An 18,718-nucleotide genomic window follows, 5' to 3' on the forward strand; every position below is an offset into this window, starting at 1 on the left:
GCCGATTGGAAAACCTTGGAAGATAGTTACTTTCCAACAAAATCTTTTCACGAAGCATTATGGAACTACAGACACTATAACGGTTTAAAGAAAGTATCCAATTTTTTTATTCCAGCCACTTTTAAGACTTGGATTAAATACAACAATTTGTTGGCCCCACCTTTATCGTCACTATCGAACTTTACCGGCCAATCTTGGTTCAAACAGGTTAGACATCTTATCGATTCTCCTAGATGTAACAACTTGCGTTTAAAACTTACGGAGTTTGAGAAACTTTTGAATAATGATGCAACTTCTTTGAAAGGCTTGATTTCCTTAGTTTATTCTATATTATCGAATCTTCACCATCCGCAGCTCTTAAATTATCAAAAAACATGGCACAAGGACTTGTCATCTGAGTTAAACTCTGATCAGTGGGATCAGATCTGGAGCTCTTCGGCACTCTCCTCCCCATGTTTAAATATTCAACTTCAATCTTATAAACTTATGGCAAGGTGGTACAAAACCCCACTACAACTAACGCACATTAACAAGTCAATTTCTCCCCATTGCTGGAAGGGCTGTGGCCAAGTTGGGACTTACTTCCACCTATGGTGGTCCTGCCCAGTTATTACACACTTCTGGAGCATAATCCTTAAAGAAATCACCACCATCACGGCAGTACAGCTTCCTCCTGCACCTACCACTATTCTACTAAATTTATGGGACTCCTCACAAATCCCTAAACATACACATAGCCTTATAGTTACACTGTTAGCCGCTGCCAAGATACTTATAGCCTCTAAATGGAAATCTAATGTAATACCCAAGCTTTCTGATTGGTACAACAAATCCTGGGACTATTTCGTGTTCGATAAAATAACGGTAGAATTGGAACATCCGGAAATTGACCACCATAAATCAGTTTTTGTTAAAAAATGGTCACCATTTGTTCTTAAAATTTTGGGTCATGTGGATTTCTCTAAAATCAATATTGTGAATACATCTGATGCTTCTTTAATCGTTTCTGGGTAAATTTGTTAAGCCTTTGTCTTTGCCTGTACATGTTTGAAATCATATGTTTATTATGCCTAAGACAGTATTCATTTACACTTAATTTCGCATTAGTTATAGTTGTTATAGCTTTGTATTTCATGTTTATTGTGATCTATTGTATGCGCTTGTTATTCCACATGTTAATCTTGTAATTTTATTGCAAAATTTTCAATAAAATTTTTAAAAAAAAACCTGAAGGAACAGAGGATGATACAGGTAAGGGTGAACTGGAAGAAAGTATCTATTCTGTTTATTGACATCTATTTGGGCCTAGTTTTAGTAGTAGGTGAGAACAAAAGGGCCAAGCCAAAGTTCTCCTAGAAAAGGTGGATTTTGAGGAGAAAGAAAAGGAAAAAGTTTCGCAACAGAACAAAAGACCTTCATGTGGTTGTGAATGAGAGCAGGAGGAGTGAAGATCTAAAGCAGGGCTATATCAGGATACAAGGGTGGAGACAAGTGTACAAGCACCGAAGGGAAGGCCGAGGTGCTTGCGTTGGGAGTAAGCAGGAAACCAGTTTCAGGATTTGACAAGCACCACATGGTCTGAATTAAAAGGGGAAAAAATTGGTGGCAGAGTTTTAATGAGAAAACCGGAGCTCAACAATGGAAGGTCAGAAAGGAAAAGGATACAGCAGTCACCAAAGATTAATTGAGTATGAGCCAATTTTTGCTGTAGGGAATGGGGAATGGAAAAGAAGGGCTGTATTTCATAGTATTATACAGGATGAAGAGTTATGACTTAGTGATGGGCCAAATATAGAAGAGCAAAGGAAAAGGAGGAATAAAAAAAGGCCAAAGCTTTATAGCTTCTTTACAGGAAAGAAGAAAAATTATTTTTGCCCACAGGAGTGAGTAGTAGCCACTGATGTCTAAAGGAAAAAAATAATAGGACAGACCAGAGGAAACCTTTGAGTGGGCTATACCTGCCTTTTGTGTCATACCGTCCAGATAAAGGCCTCAGCAGCCGTACTACAAATTACAGTACATTCCATCTGAATTACAAAACTCAGGGGGAATCTCTGAGAACTAAGCCAAACCTCATCTACACCCTACATCAGCATTCCCCAATCCTGGCTTCTGTTTTTTTGATGATGGTCAAAGTAGTAAAACATTGGGAAATTGTCCTAATATTAAAGTTGTTTGAGTAGGCTTTTCTTTCTTAACTGTTTCCCAAAATCTGAGTATTCAGTATACAGGCATGAGAAGTCCAACCTGTAAAAGCTGTTATAAATTTGTTGCATTTCCTCCTCATACACTCACTTAAAGTACAGGCAAAATTGCACAGGCATTAACAACATCATGTATCATGTGAACTTCCTCATATTATGTCATATTCCATAAAGCAAGCAACATCAAAACAAGAACAGCACTTGTCAAACATTGCTGGCCAAGCTTCCTCATGGAAATTGCCATGCCCTCCCACCATCTCCTCTGACTAAATGCCTATTCAAAATTATGAGTCAGTGCTCAGTTCATTAATTATATTGCATTAAGAGTCTGTTTAAAAATCATTTTGTATGTGGCTTCCTTAGTATTTGAGCTACTATTTTCTCATTTGTTAAAAAGTTTCAGTTTCTCTCTCTCTCTCTCTCTTTTTTAAAAAGACAAATCATATAATATTAACCAGAAATAAAGATCCCAGTTGGAGAAGGAGTTTGGTCTGACTATAAGCTGCAGCACCTTCCAGCTCCCATCAAGTGACAACACCAAGGGACAATGAGGTTTTAGCCCTAACTCAATTTCCCCAAATCGTTCTCTTTAAGATATACAGTGATCTTCACAAGCGCTTCACATGGCCATGAACAATATTGGTGAGTTAGGAACCATTTTTTTCTTAATTTATGAGAACTCAGTGAGGAATTCAAGTTTATGGAAGGGCTCTGCTTCAGCTGCCCGTTGTCTCCCATGTGCATAGCAAATAAAAAGTTATTTTGATTTTTTTAACCAATGAAAACACTACGGGTCAATGGGAAGTGGCACAAGATCAGCTGTATCCTAATTGGATGTAAAGGGCTGACAACAGTTCATTACTTAATTCCTGAGAGATCCAGTTTGGGTAAAAATGTTTTCTTGAAAAATTGCCATGGAGAATGACAACAATCACAACTAAACATGAATTCCAGAAGGTATGCAATTCATACTGCAGGAGCAAGAATATAGCTCAGTTCAGATATCACACAAAACTACAGTGTAATTTAACTGTGGTGAAATGCGTTTGAACATGAGTCACTCTACTAAGTCTAGTAAGTTATGGCCCATCAAGCCAGTATATGAAATCATGATTTCAAATCAGTTTATTAACTATAGTTTTAACTATTGTTTCATGTGATGTGTGAATGCAGACATCCTGGATTAATCCTATTTGTTACCCAGTACTGCCTTCCCCAGCAACAGGGTGATAGCAATGGAACCAACAATGGCCAAGATTGTAGTAATCATGTGCAAGTGAACCTTGGACCACATCCATAAATCATGGGATATTGTACTGTCATTATAGCTTTCCCTTGCAACTGGATTGGCTCTGTTTTTGGGTCTTGTATCTGTGTAGGCATAGTCTTGTTGGCTGTTGGACAGGGTAGAATTGGGTTGACAACACCGATGAAGGGGGGCCATGCAAAGGTCATGGATACCAGTGATGATGGGGCAGGGGAGATATAGTGGGGGACATAGGTGCTATTCCTCTAATTGGAATGAAAGAAATCAGAAATATGGGAATGCTTGGACTTCTTCCCACCTACGTCCCATCCCGAGAGATGTTGGTTGTGGGGCTAGGAAAAATTACCCTTCTCTGACACTGGTGTTATTCAATGCCAGGTCTATCAATAATAAGACTGATACACTCCGTGATTATCTCACAGAGTCACAGGTAGACCTGGCTTGTGTGACTGAGACCTGGGTGAAGGAAGGTGAAACTGTCACTTTAAACCAGCTTGCCCCGCCTGGGTTCTCAGTCTTTTACCATTCTCAGACATATGGGCAGGGAGGAGGTGTGACATTGCTCATCTGTGAATTTTGTTCCTTCAGGCTGTCCCTGCCCCAACAATCTCTGACATTGAATCCCACTGACATCACAGTGGGCCTGGCGTGTGATTTCAAGGAGAGTTTGGCTATCTGGCTGATGTACCGACCACCTAACACACCGGCAGATATCCTGTTCGACCTCTTAGATGCTGTATCAAGTTGGGCACTGGAGTTCCCCGGGTTTTTAGTAGTTTAGTAAAAGACAAAAGTACATACAAAAATGGGGATTATCGTTACATCAATAAATTGTCTATTTAGTTACCTCATACTATATCTAATTATATTTTTTCCTTGTTCCACCTTGTATTTTTAGACAAATCTTTTGCATATATTAAAAATATAGTTCTTATTTGCTTCTAGATCGGTTGTATGTAGATATATTTTATTTGTTGTATTCTTCAATCCATTTGTAAAATCTTGACCATGTGTTCTCAAAGCTTCCTTCAGTTTGTCCTCTTAACATTAAAGTTAATTTGTCCATCTCTACAGTTTCAAGCATTCTATTTATAGTTTCTTCTCTTGAAGGTACCTCATTTTTCTCTTATATTTAGCGTATAAAATTCTTGCAGTTGTCACTACATGTATAATAGGAATCTTGCTTTTTACAGTTTTCTGGTAATACCAGGTATAGTAGTTTTTAACATTTTTTGTAATATTTAATGAATCTAAGACCAATATTTTTTAACACTATGACATGTCCACCACATATGAAAAAAAGAACCAACTTTTTGACATTTTCAACAATCGTTTGGTAGGTTAGGGTAAAACTTTGGTAATTTATCTGGAGTAATATACCATCTATAAAACATTTTATAAATATTTTCTTTATATGAAATTGCTTTAGTAATCTACATTTTTTCCATACCTGTGACCATTGGTCCAAATCAATATTATGACCCAAGTTTTGTGCCCATTTAAACATACAATTTTTAACTACTTCATCTTGTGTTTTGTTTTCTAGCATTATTAAATATAGTTTATTAATTAGTTTCTCCTCAGTATAAAACAATATATTATCCATGTCTATTATTTTGGAATAAAATCATGTTAACTTATCCTTAGCATATCTTGATTCTATTTGAGCTCTTTCCCACCAAGTTAGGTTGGATTCTTGTTTTTTAAGGTTTTCTGTTGGTTTTAGTTCATTTTTGTTATCTAACAAGTCTTCATATCTTAGCAATGCATTTTTTTGAAATAAATTTGGATTTGTAAAAGCTTCAAGTGGTGAAACCCATTTTGGTATCTTGATATAAAAAAGTCTTTTAACTTCCTCCCATACCTTCAATAAGGAGCTCCTAACAATATGTTGAAGTGTTTATGAGCATCCGCTCTTCCATACCATATAAACACATGCCATCCTAATAAAAGTTCATGTCCCTCTAATGTTAATAATCTAATATTTTCTAATGTAATCCATTCTTTTAACCACGTCAATGATGATGCTTTATAATATAGAAGCCAACCTGATAATGCAAACCCAGCTCTTTCTTTTTCATCTTGCAAGGCTTTAAGTTTTATTCTTTGTTTCTTGTTTTGCCATATAAATTGTATCATCAATTTATCAAGTTCTTTAAAATATTCTTGATTTTGAAGGATTGGAATTATTTGGAATAAGAATACATGTGGCTCTGATGACTACAGAGGTAGTTCAATGGTCTGACCACTTCACCCTGAAGGTCCAGCTGAGCATACCACACCTGCCCTGTTTAGGTGGTGAGTGCATTTGTGCTCACTCATGGAGCCAACTGGACCCTGGTCAGCTTCAAGAAGCTCTGTGGGATCCAGATTTCCGGTTTTGGAGACTCAATGGGATGCAGATGCTCCATCAGACCCAGAACCTGACCTACTGGCCAATCAGAAGTCCAAAAGACTCCTCCCACTCTAATAATTTCTTTCTGTCTCTTTTCCCAAGAATGTGTTTGCATCTAATGTATCAGGTACCCTGAGGACTACACAGCCAAGAGTGCCCCAAGCATGTCTCAGATGCAGCCAAAACAGTATCCAGTGTACTGGAGAAAGGAAGGGGATGCCAGCAAGAACAGAGTCCTCCTGCTTGGCCATACAACAGCTGACTCATCATCTGGCCAACCATAACTCTTCTGCCACAAAGAAAATTTCAATCCAGAAAATCTTTGCTTGGAGACTGTCACTAGTTTACCTTAGTTTTCATTTATAAAAAATCTAGGAACAGTATCCCATATTTTACAAAGTACTAGACACATGTGTAAAGTTTTTTAAACTTAAAAAGCATACCCTAATAGTTGAACTTCAAACTAATTCTCTTACATTGTCAAGTTATCATTTAAACTAATTGAGTAATAATTGCCAAACAAAATTCTCCATCAAAGTTCAATTGCCCAGGCTTTTCATTTATTGAGAAAAAAGGAGAGATTTGCTCATGCTGGGTGTATTTATGTTGAATCACAACATCTCAGCATCTTTCCCGCTCTGAGTTTCTTTCTAATGGCAGCCCTCAATGACAACTGAAGCTTAAACACATCAAAATATAATGTACATAATCCCCTTGTCACTGAAGTGTAATGAAGGATTTAAATGGCAGATTAATATCCTGTCACTGGAGTGTAAAGTAATTAAACAAAAGCACTCTTATTGTATGAATGTTATTCAGAATGTGTATGAAATGCAACACTTTAAGTGCAGCTGATAAGAGAAAGATTTAAGAGGAAGTGGGATCAGATTAATCATTATAGAGAAGAGTAACAAATTCCAGGAGGGAAGTCATGTTAGCCCTGCTACAGGAAAAAACAAACCCAGAGCACTGTTGTACTTTAGAGACTAACAACTTTTTATTCCTGCATATGCTCAAAAAAGTTCAGTTCTTCAGGTGTCAAGGTCTCTTCCTATGCTGCAGAGGTCTTTTCTCTCACATGCCAAAAATTCCACCCTGGACTACATCCCAACATTACTGGATACTGCAGTACTGTTTTACTATTTACAACTGGATTATTCTGAATGGTCAAGCCAACCCAGTTGCAAATGACTGCTGTTGCACAACAACAGTGAAATATCCATCAATGTGTAGATGTAGCCCTGGTCCGCTTTGCATTAGAAGAAAGATGCTCACTATTAAAATGTTCTGGATAAAGAGAGCCAAAGAAAAAAGAGCCATTCTCCAGTAAAAAAAAATATTTACTGGATTATATTGTGTAGCTCTGGCTTGGATCTAACTTGTAGTTTCCAACATGCTAGCTGCACATATTTCATCACACTGGGAAAAAGACTCAGGTAGGAGAGACTGGGGATTAAGCCCTAAACATCTGGTACATCATCTCTTGAAGGACTGCCTCATTACAGATATTTTTAAAAATCCTCTGAGTGCGCAAGACATTTCCAGGATCATTTCAAGGTCTTTGTATTGACATTTAGAGCCCTATACAGTTTGGGACCAACATACCTTTGGGACTGCATGTTCTCATACAAAGCTTCTCAACAGTATGGTAATCTCCTGAGGTCCTGCTTTGGGTGACCCTGCTTTCTGAAGCTAGAAGGGTTGCAACCCGAAAAATGAGCTTTTTGGTCATGACACCAAAATTATGGAACTCCCTACCTAAGGATATTCATTTGTCACCTGACATCACCATTTTCAACCAGTGGGTAAAAAACTGTTTTTATTTGCTTGGTGTTCCCTCACTAGCCTCCCTTTCCCATCTTATTTTAACTGCTGTCCTTGTTTTCATACGCTTATTTTAGCTTTGGTTTTAACTTGATGTACTTTGATGAAGTTTTGTTTTTAATGTGACCTCAATTGGGTTAACTCTGTTTGTCCACTTTCCCACATGGCAAAACAGAAAAGAAATTATGGTCATTCCAACTTTTGATGTTCCACCATAGAAGTGTAACTCAACAGGCAGGCATGTGGTACTTTTATTTTACATGTGAAACAAAAGCAGGGTCTCTACTGCTGTTTCTTTATAAGTGAAGGAAAATGGGTTTTGAGAGCTCAAAAGTGTTATCCTGTGCAGAATTACTCCAGTTAAACTCACTGAAGTCACTGGGCTTAGACTGGAACAAATTTGAATAGGAACAAACTAAGTAACTCAGAGCATTTGGTTTCAACAATGCTATGAAGTAACTGAGACTTTCCCAAGACAATACAGAAAACTTCATAGAAGAGCTAGGATTTGAAGATGGGTTAACCACATCCAACCCCCCAAATACTTTCTGTTCCTCCACACTGTCTCTTCAAACTTTGCCAGGAAAATAACAGGACAATGAAACCTACCAGCATTGGATCCTGTTAAGTTATAACGAGCATTTAGTTTTTTGATGATGTTTTCATGGATCTGGTACCAGTCACTCTCTGTGTTGCACCTGTAAAAACAGTAACAGTTCTCAATCCAAATGAGAGCAGATGTTTTCCATTAACTAATGAAGCGAACTCTGGGGGGTCTCTCTCAAAGTAATTAAAGGCAGAAGATAAAATAAGCCTCCATCTTTCATCCTTAATCAACTTGTACCTGGAGTTTTGCTAGTAATACGGTAGTAATACCCTGCACATAAGAAATTCAGTATAAAAGGTAAATAAGAGAATGCATCTAATTCGTTGGTATGGCAACCAACTGAATGCTTGCTGTGTTGTCAAGGACCACACACCCAACATTGCAGCTAATTCATAGATCTCTTCTTCTTCTCTAAATTGTACAGCAACTTCTTCACTAGCACTTAAAGATATTAAAAGACACTGGCCCTAACATACGGTCAACAAATTGTACTGTACTGTAATATATTCCTTGTAACTACATCCATGAAAACGAAACATTTTTTTCCATCTACTATGTTCAATTATGTACAAAAATCCATGGGATGGATCCAATGGAACATTTTTGTGGAAGAAACTGGCTACTTTCCCAAGCAGACTGCTTCAAAAATTCTCTTGTGGGCTTGGAAGAGCCTCACAAAAAATGCATTTCAGTATGGGCACTGCAGTGACGAAAAGGGAATCAGGTAGAAATCAGACCCTTCAGTCCCTACTGTGAGTGGCTGTCTTCACTGGAGGGGACACCAAATTTTCCTCACTCCCCTTGATTGCTAAAATGCCCCATATATTCTTCACAAGGCTCTCCTGATCCTATAAGAGGTTTTTCAGAGGAAATACCTGTGTGCTTGAGAAAGGCAAGGAAACATCTGCTTTCTCCGTGAACTTTCCCACTAGCTCTAAGCCTTTTTCATGGTCTCATGGCATGTGGGGCCCCTGATTCACTGTGGGCCCCATTTGTGGTCCGGGGCAATGGGCAGCAATACCAATTATTTCCTGAATCCCAATATCATAACAATAATTGGGATTTGGGAATATCAGTATATACCGATATTTTTTGAGTTTGTTATTCCCGAACCTGAAAAATACCTCTCTTTTTTTGTGCACACCCTAGAGCTGATTTTGCCTCATTGTCCTGCTGTTCATTTCAGTATGGATGCAAAGGCAGGATATGTTGTGTGCCCTTGTTCTCTTATGCACACACACTGAAACAACAAGTTCTACCAAACAGGGACAATATCCTCCACCAACATTTTTATAGGGCTCACAACTCGGTAGTTCCAGCTTCACAACCCACCTCATAGGCTAAAGATTACTAGTCTAGGACAAGGCTTTTACATACTGATATTTTCATTTATAAAACAGAGCAGTTTAAACTGAGCAGAACTACTATGAAAAATAGTTAGTGTTGACTACCTGGATTGTCTATAAAGATTAACAAACTGTACAAGAGGCTACTTCATCAGGAGTCATATTGGGCCTGTAAGAACTCATATCACAGTGTTTACAGTTCCACAGGACCCTCTGGCATGTTTGCTAGAGTAGACTAATGAATGGACCCACAGGGGGCCAAACTTATGCTCAGTACTTTTTATTTAAAACAAATGAAGTTTCAGTATAACAATTCCAAACCACTTGGTTGTTTGGTATCTCATACCACATCATGCTATATAGATAACTGGCAATAATACATTACAATGGTTTCCCTGAATATGAAACAGAATATATAGCTGTATATACAAGTAAAGACATACACAAGTGAATATTCACTGAATGTCATTCCATTGACAAACATTTCAAAAACCAGTAGACTTAGTTTTGCTGATAAAATTTGACCTCGATATTTCTACAGAGACTGCTGCAATGCACTTCAGATATATATTTTCTTACATGTACACTTTTAGGATAAGGTCATCTTTTGTGTCGCCTGCCAGCAAATCTGCTATGCTGAGGACTGCACAGCCAAACGGTCGTCGGTACTGCACATTGCAAGCATTTTTCTTTTCACCAGCTCCCATTCGGCCTGTCCAACAACACAGGAGAATAAGATCCATGAGTCACTAAATAGCATCTTTCTAAATGTGCACAGAAGGAGGTGGAGGAGACCTAATTTGCCTATATCTGCATAACTTTTTCCTGGGGTTCTAATTTTTTTTCTGGGTTCTAACTGTGTAAATGTGCTTTAAAATCCTGTCAGTCTTGTCATCGTCATTGTCACCACTACCACCACCACCATCACATTATCATATGGCATTGTGTGTAGAATAGCCATGAGGATTGTCTGCAAGTTCTAGCTGTTTGTGTTGTGCTGTTTGTTCTAGCTGTTTGTGTTGTGCTAATGGCGAGCTAGACTTGTTTTTAGGGGCTGAGAGAGCTCTGAAAGAACTATGACTGGCCCAAAGTCACCCAGCTGGCTTCATGTGGAGGAGTGGGGAATCAAACCCAGTTCTCCAGATTAGAGTCTGCCACTTTTAACCACTACACCAAACTGGCTCTCTTCCCTCTCCCCTGCACAATAACAAGACAAAATATACAATAGTGCTTTCACTATTTATTAAACCTGTATCCCATCTTGATATAGTAACAGCAGATGAATAACAAAAATCAAAGCTGCATCAATACAAAATACAAATTTGAGGCAGGCATTTCCCTCAGCTGCAGGGAATTGATACTGTCAAGGGGTTGCAGTAAGTGGTGGGCTTTCCTTGGGGACTCCTTTTGCTAAGGCTGTTGGTGGTATCTCTGTCAACAGCAGGACTTCATTAAAGAGCAGGGGGCAGAGCCCTCTAATTTCACTTGCCTTCTTCAGATCATGTTCAAAACACAGACCTCTATGAGACACTCAAAGTAAGGTGAAGGAGCCCACACCAGAGTTTCTGTGATTCCAAGCCCTGCTGAAACCTAGAGTTGCCAAGTCCATCTCCCACCCCCACCGGGGGACTTTGGGGGCGTTCCTGGAGGGGGCGGGGCATCCCCGACGTGATGACGTCACGTTGGGGATGTCCGCCAGCCCCCTGCCCACGCGCCAGATCTCCAGAAATGGCAGTTCCCTGCACTTAAAGGAGCCAGCGTTTCCCTTTTAAGTGCAGGAGCCATCGTTTCCCCTTTAAGAGCAGTCGTGTTTCCCTTTTAAGTGCACGAAGCTGGCATTTCCCTGCAAGCCAGATCTCAAGCGGAGATCGGGCTTGGGAGGAAACACGGGTTCCACTCACTTAAAGGGCGAGAGAGGGGTGGCTGTGGGTGTTGGGGGTGGGGCTTCCCCCGCTGGCCATCTGGCTGGCAGTGGGTAGAACCCCTCCCAAAAAACGGGGGACCCCTGGCAAACCGGGGGGGTTGGCAACCCTGCTGAAACCTAATATGCTCTCTCCTGACCTTTTCCTTTTTTTAATTACAGAAATACTAAATACAGGCCAAAAAGAAAAGTACTAGGTGTTAAGATACTTTTAAAAATTACATGAGATTACATTTAAATATACAGTAAAGGTAGATTTTTTTTTCTTTAACTAAATAATACTACTATTAATTACTCCTGTCTTAATTATTAATTCTTCCATGTGTAGTTAAATATCATCAAGCTTCATAGTTATATCGATTTGACATAAGACTTCCTTCCACTGTGAATCTAACCTGGTCTCATCTTCATTTATTTCCAAAGCCGTAAATTGCATCAAAATTTATATTTTTTTCTCTGACTAAGAAAGCCTACCAGGAATTTTCTTTTGTTTTCACAATTTTGCGAATACTAATCTAGCTGTTGTCACTGCATACAGAACAATAATTCAGAACTGTTTTGAGATGGAGACAACATCATTTAACTAAAATAATTCTGGAGTAAGAACAACCTTGCACCCAGTACCATGTGACAGGATTACAGCAGCCATTTTCCAAACCTTCTTTGCTCTAATACATTTCCACCACACATGAATAAAGTTAGTGTAAGGTTCATCACAAAACTAGCGATGATTGGGGGCACCACTATATATCCTTGACAATCTAGATGGAGAAAGATTACAATCAAGTGACATCTTAAGGGCATTTTTTCCGTAAAGCAAGGCTAATAGAAAGGATAAACAAAAACAGGACCTTTATGTTAACCCCATAACCTAGTGCCATATACCACTTTTCAACATACCCTTTGGTAGGCCTATTTGTACATGTATTTAACATACTATAGATGAAAACACAGCTTTTTCATTAAACACCATAAGACTTTCAAATGGAATTATGAATTCTCCATTACATAATCTTGCCAACAATAAACTTTTTAGTGTGAACTTAGGGAGATCATGAGAGGGAGGGCAGGAAGGGTTGCCTCAGTGCTTAGTTCTTGTGGCCCTTTCTTACATGCCCAGAGAAATGCTGATTGCCACTTTGGAGTCAGGAAGCAATTTTTCTCCAGGCTGGTTTGGTCAAGGATCCTAGAGGTTTTTTGTCATCTTCTCGGTGTGGAACAGCTGTCACCCCGGGTGTGGAGGGGGAGGTATTTGTGAATTTCCTGCCTTGTGCAGAGGGTTAGACTAGATGACCCTGGCATCGATGACCCAGCAACAATGTTGGAGGGGGGGCAGGAGCACAGCATTCCAGAGGCAGAAGTTTTAATGCTGGAGGGCTTTGGGAGCTGCAGAGGGCCTGACAGTGGACGGGTGGAGCTGTGCTAGGCCCACCGGCATTGATGTTGGTGGGGGAGTTGGTGGGGAGCATGGTGGCCCAGCTGCAGTAGCTGCAACAGTATGAAAGCAGGAGCAATGATATTTATGGAGGAGTATCTCTTCCCTCTCTTAGCTAGCACTGGCCACTGTTTCCTAACATACACATTCCTGTTCACATCAACCATATCTCCTAGCTAGCTCTCTTATCAGGGACATCAATGGTGAGAACTATGGAGCGAATGTACTACTAAGTTTATTCCATGTCTCTTAAGATAAATTAATAAAACAGTTATTATTTTCATATTATACCCCCCCACGGATCTCTGTAACATAAACCAACTCCTTAGAGGTTTTGACACAAAGCATTGCTCTAGCAAAACTATGCCTGGCTCTCTCTCTCTTTTTATTTGACCAAACACTCTGCTGACTTTTCTGAGGGCAAGATATTCTTTCCAGCCCACACGCTACAGATTGTCATTACAGAAATCTCAGCACTTCCATAAAGAGCTCCATGTGAGGCAGCAAACAACACAATTTGAGGTCAAGATACGGTGTTATAATGGATGTTCAAAAACCAAAGCACATCCACTTGAGATTCCTTATTACCCTACCTTAGAGGTAAGGTTCTGGGTACACATTAGACCCACTCTGAAAACTTAAGCGTTCTTTTGAGATTTGGCCTTCATTAGATCAAAGGTTCTGTCACCCTTGAAGCTGTTTCTGATGTTGCAGGCCTTACTATTTATTATGAATTATCACTGTTCAATATACTCATAATTTGCCACCTTTCTGCTTCAACCTCGTGACCTATTAACACCTGCCAGCCATAGCATGCTGCTTCTGTCATTCTGACTAGCTTTCTACGGTAGGGTTGCCAAGTGTTACCTTCCTCTGCAGCGGGGGACTCCCGGGCCGATCACGGAGTGTGCGCGCTGCAACCACATCACCAGGAAGTGACGTGACAACGCCGGGCACGCTGGGGGCGGGGCCAAGACCATCCGAGGGAAAACCATAGAGTTTTCCCTCGGATGACTGTGGCCCCGCCCCCAGCGTGCCCGCCGTTGTCACGTCACTTCCTGGTGACATGCACGTCGGGGCGGAGTTCCCCCCGGGGCCCAATCCGGCGGCGGCGGGGAACGGGCCTCTGGCACAGGGGACTTGGCAAGCCTATTCTAGGGTCCTGTCTGGAACCTACCAGGTGGAACTTGACAATGATCCAACATGATGCCAGTGGTTGCTTCCAGTAGCTTTTCCCTTAAACCATCTCTTTTCTGCAGTAAAGAGCCAGTCCTGGTTTACCTCCACTTCATTACAGAAAGAGAGAGTTCAAAACAACTTGAGAAGTATCATCTTTATGTGTTCAGGGAGAACCCTTTTGAAAACAGCTGCCTCCATTATAGGAGAATGCTCAATCGGGACCATCTAACATTTTGTGGAACCTCCCAATGTTTTCTGAATGCCCCACAGCAATCATTTTGTTATTGCACCCACTACCTGTTATCAAACTTCTAAAACAGCTCACAGGGTGAACAATATTGGGACTCCCAGTGTAACAGAATACTTAATTCCCCCTCCTCCTTAAACAAAAAACATTCTGGGAAACAAATGGCAATTTCAAGAAAAACCATACAATTTTATACATCTCTTTGTTCGAACATATGGAGATAACTGTTGGTTTTCAACCACGTGCTGCCAAAAATTGCACTTCAATTTTTATCTCCAGTATTTTGACAAATTCTCAGCAGCTTGCACATTTTTTCTTTCTCTCTTCTAAAGTCACATGAGCTATATGTTTAATTTATGTGGTGACAAAAGGCACATTATTCCTCACAATCAACAATCTTTCTTGCTCCTTCTGCCTGTCTCATCTTCTTTGTGTTAAAATATGCTGTGCTGCCTTGTTCTTAAAAACTGCATGCAGGTCTCAACATGGTGAAAAAAAATGCACATAGAATCTATTCTAGGTGCTGCAAGATCAGAAACCTTAAGTGGCTGAACAGATGCCACTCACACTGTAAATGCCATGAACAGAATACTAAGGCTTTAGTTTAGAATTCATAGGTAACATTTCTGGAATGTTAATCTGCAGTCACAGGCTAGATTCCATCCCCCCCCCCCTCACAGCAAGTAGTTTCTTACAGTCATCTCATAAGAAATGTTCATAATGATCCCAAGGCTTGTGAAGAATTTAAAGTAAGCCTTAACATTGGCCTTCAAGGGTTCAGCAGACTTCCCCCCGTTTTCCTAATCTGTATCATAACATCATCATACAACATGCTGAATCAAACTATTAGGATCCATAAACATCTCCACAGCCAGTTGTCACTTTGTAATGGGGGGATGGGGAGCGGGAGATAGAGTTGAATTCACCTAACAAGGCAAAGGCAGATTATAAGACTGCATGGACCTTCCAAGTTTTGGGGTCTAGAAAGCGATTCCCACTACCACCTGCCAATGCTCAAAATTGCCTGCTGCTCTTAACCTAATGCTCCTGGATATGCATACCCAGGAACAGCAGTACTGGGGGGGGGGGAGTAAAGCAACTAGCTCCTGGAGGATTTGTGGCATGGATAGCCGTGGGGATTCCATCCAAACAAAACAAAAGTTTTTAAAATAGTTTTTCAGCTGGCTCCAAATTAGCCATACTGTTCCTTCCTGAAACTTTTAAAGAACCAACTTATGACAAATGGTCTGTCTCGGGGAAGTAGAACTATTTGATGTTTATTTACCTTAATCCAAAATAACCCTCTCAAATATACTCCTGGAATTAGTTATATAGTCTCCTAAACATATCACCAAGCTCTAGGCATAATAATAGAGTCAGGCTGGTTATTTATAAATTGTGAAAAATTTTAATTTAAAAAGTAACTTAAACAGATCCATACCTCTAAGCTATAACTGCCATAACTAAGACTTCCATATTCTGATTGGATATGTTGACATCTCTAGCCTTTTCAAGTCACGTATTACCATGTGTACTAGGAAAGTATGCTACACACAAGTCTTTCAATTGCCATTTTGTCTTAAAGGGGACAGTTTTGTTACCCCAATGGCCCACATGTGTATATAACTACAAACAAAAACAGGAGGAGGGAAAAAGGAAGGTATATATACTCTGACTAAAACAGTATCCCCCTTTTAATATGTCAGAAGTAGGAGTGTGCAACCCCCCCCCCCCGGTATTTTTCAGGTTTGGGTATATTGAACCAAAAAAATCAGTATTTCCCAATATTCCTGAACCCCAATTACGGTATGGTATTCAAATTTGGGGAATATTCAGGAAACCCAATTTTTTTGGCTCCATTATACCCTAGGCCAGTGATGGTGAACTTTTTAGAGACCGAGTGCCCAAACTGTAACTCAAAACCCACTTATTTATCGCAAAGTGCCAACACGGCAATTTAACCTGAATACTGAGGTTTTAGTTTAGAAAAAACAACTTATACATTAACATTCTCTGTAGCACTTTATCTGAACTAAGTGCTAATACATGAGTTTAAGGTCAGTGAAAAGGGAAATGACAAGAGGGAAAGTGCAAGGAATACAACTGCTGAAGTAACTACTCCAACCACTTAGTGAATGGGTTACTAAAAGCGCAGCACTACAGTGCATACTGCCACTTTCCACACACTCTTAAGATACTCAGTAAACATGCAGTGAGCAAACTTCGAAGAGGAAAGCTGTTGTCAAGGGTATTACAATATCTGACTCCTAGCCTCTGCTTCGCTTGTTAGAACAAAATCTCATCTTGCAGGCCCAGGGCCACCAAGACTTTATCACACCTTCCCCCAAGACATGTTTTTACCCAGGGGTTTGGAGCCAGTAGCTGAAGCCCATTATTGAGATAGAACCTAAGAGCTGGAACAAATAGCCAGTGACAGAATGGGAAATAAGATACTTCTCAAAATAGATTGGATTGGAACCAATGGTTTAAACATCATCAGTAGATCAGTAAACCATTGTGCAGGAAAGATATATCTCAAGGATGGGGAAATCGGGGATATCAGTATCTTCCTTGATTGTTTTATGGCCCAAATGAAATAATAAGCTAGGTTATATGTTCACCATTTGCTTGGATTGGATTCTGTGAGAGAGGGGACATAGTGAAGGAAATAAATATATCAAAAATTGAGACTGAGAACTTGATCTGTCATTCCTAACCCATGGACAGATTCTATTCGTATTTGTAGAAGGCTGAATTTAATTAACTGAAATACTGTTATTACCTTTGAATGTGGGTGGGGAGTGAGCTCACTCACTTTTGTCTTTTTTCAAAAATGGTGGTAATTTCCTTCCACCCTCTCTTTGAAGTGGTGTACTTTGCTGTTAGTGTTTCAGTGTTTCCCTTCTCCCTCCAAGTCAGAGAAATATGTTCCAATCTATTATTCCAAACTTTGGCAGAGGCCAAATTAAGAAATAAAATAAAAAGGATGCATAGCCCTTCTGGAGAATCAGTGAAGGGATCTCAGCTATGCTCATGGGGTAACAGTGTTCATTTTTAGTCTCTGTATACACATAACAGAATCCAGGTTGTTCAGGGTTATGCTTTGTGGGTATCGAAGTTAAAAATATGCACACTGCCCCTTTCAGACAAAATGGCAGTTGTGGGTATCAGGATGATCATATGCAGTATGTGCCCCTGATATAGGAGTACCATTTGTGTGCAGGGGTCAGAAGATCTCCCATAACCAGCAGGCCCTTTCTGCTGCTGCTCAGGTGGGTTGTGGGAGAAAAAATGGGAGGGGGGAATCATCAGCATCCTGACATGTTGATGTCATTTCTGGAGTGACTAGAAGTGATGTCAATAGATCACCAGCAATGCTACAGCATTTGACCAAAATTCTATGGTTAAACCACAGAGTATTGGCCAAATACTAGGCTAGAGTGTTGCTGGTGACATCACAAGTTGCCAGCAACCTTATCCCAGTATGCATAGATGCTGAGCTCCCAGAACATGTGACTGTAACTGACCATAAAGAACAGAAAAGTTATTTTCTCTGCAATAATTGTGAATCTAACTCTTTCTTTGGCTGTATGGTTTTATAGGCAATTTCTGTCAGGTTTTATAGGCAATTTCTGTCATAGATCTGGAATGTGGAGGGGTGCACCTCCTCCTAGTTCTAAGCTCATTCCTGTCCAGCTTCTGTGTGCTATCTCTTGCTTGACCTTGTTGTTGTTCCCAGCTGCAATTAACTCAGCTGGGAAAGCTAACTGTTTTTGTGCTGTTCCTGCTTGCTCGCTTCAGCCCGTGTGCACAAAATATAGTCATTGGCTACAGCTCTGGGGGGGGGGGGGGTTTGGTTATTAATAAAATCAGAGGGCATTATACGGTAGGCTATTCCTGACACAAGCTGTATACGTGATCATTAGTACTGGATCCATCAATAAACACTTATCTTCTTATGAAGCTCTGTGTGGTGTGACCTGACTAAGGACCCTGACAATTTCCCACCTGTTTTTCTTCCCCGGTTCTTTCTTCAACTGACTCCCTGAATGACTCTCTTGATCTTAACAGCTCTAGAATTTTTTAAACTTCACACCAATCATGCATAGCTTCAGGGCTCGTTTCCTCCCGGAGCGTGCAGGAGTGATGCTCCGGCAGTGAGGAGCCCAGGGATTGTGCGCATGAACAAGCCCTGCCCCCTACTCCTAGCAGCCCTCAGTCGGGCCACGAGGAGCCAGAAGAAGGAAGGTAAGTTGTCTGCCTGCCCCGTCCTCTACTCTCCCGGGCTGCGCA

The 18,718-nt window shown here is 40.3% G+C and overlaps 1 protein-coding gene across 1 annotated transcript in view; it reads right to left on the bottom strand.

Annotated features, from left to right (window-relative positions):
* Positions 1-18,718, bottom strand: part of DOCK4 (dedicator of cytokinesis 4) — a 208,119-nt gene that overhangs the window by 138,101 nt on the left and 51,300 nt on the right. The window contains exons 11-12 of the mRNA XM_015412932.1: positions 10,223-10,355; positions 8,300-8,388 (exon numbers count right to left, since the gene is read on the bottom strand). Coding sequence (XP_015268418.1) covers positions 8,300-8,388; positions 10,223-10,355 — 222 coding nt within the window. The remainder of the gene's footprint in view (positions 1-8,299; positions 8,389-10,222; positions 10,356-18,718) is intronic.

The sequence above is a fragment of the Gekko japonicus genome, unplaced genomic scaffold (assembly GCF_001447785.1).
Source record: "Gekko japonicus isolate JY-2015 unplaced genomic scaffold, Gekko_japonicus_V1.1 scaffold1668, whole genome shotgun sequence".
NCBI classification, from domain to species: Eukaryota; Metazoa; Chordata; class Lepidosauria; order Squamata; family Gekkonidae; genus Gekko; species Gekko japonicus.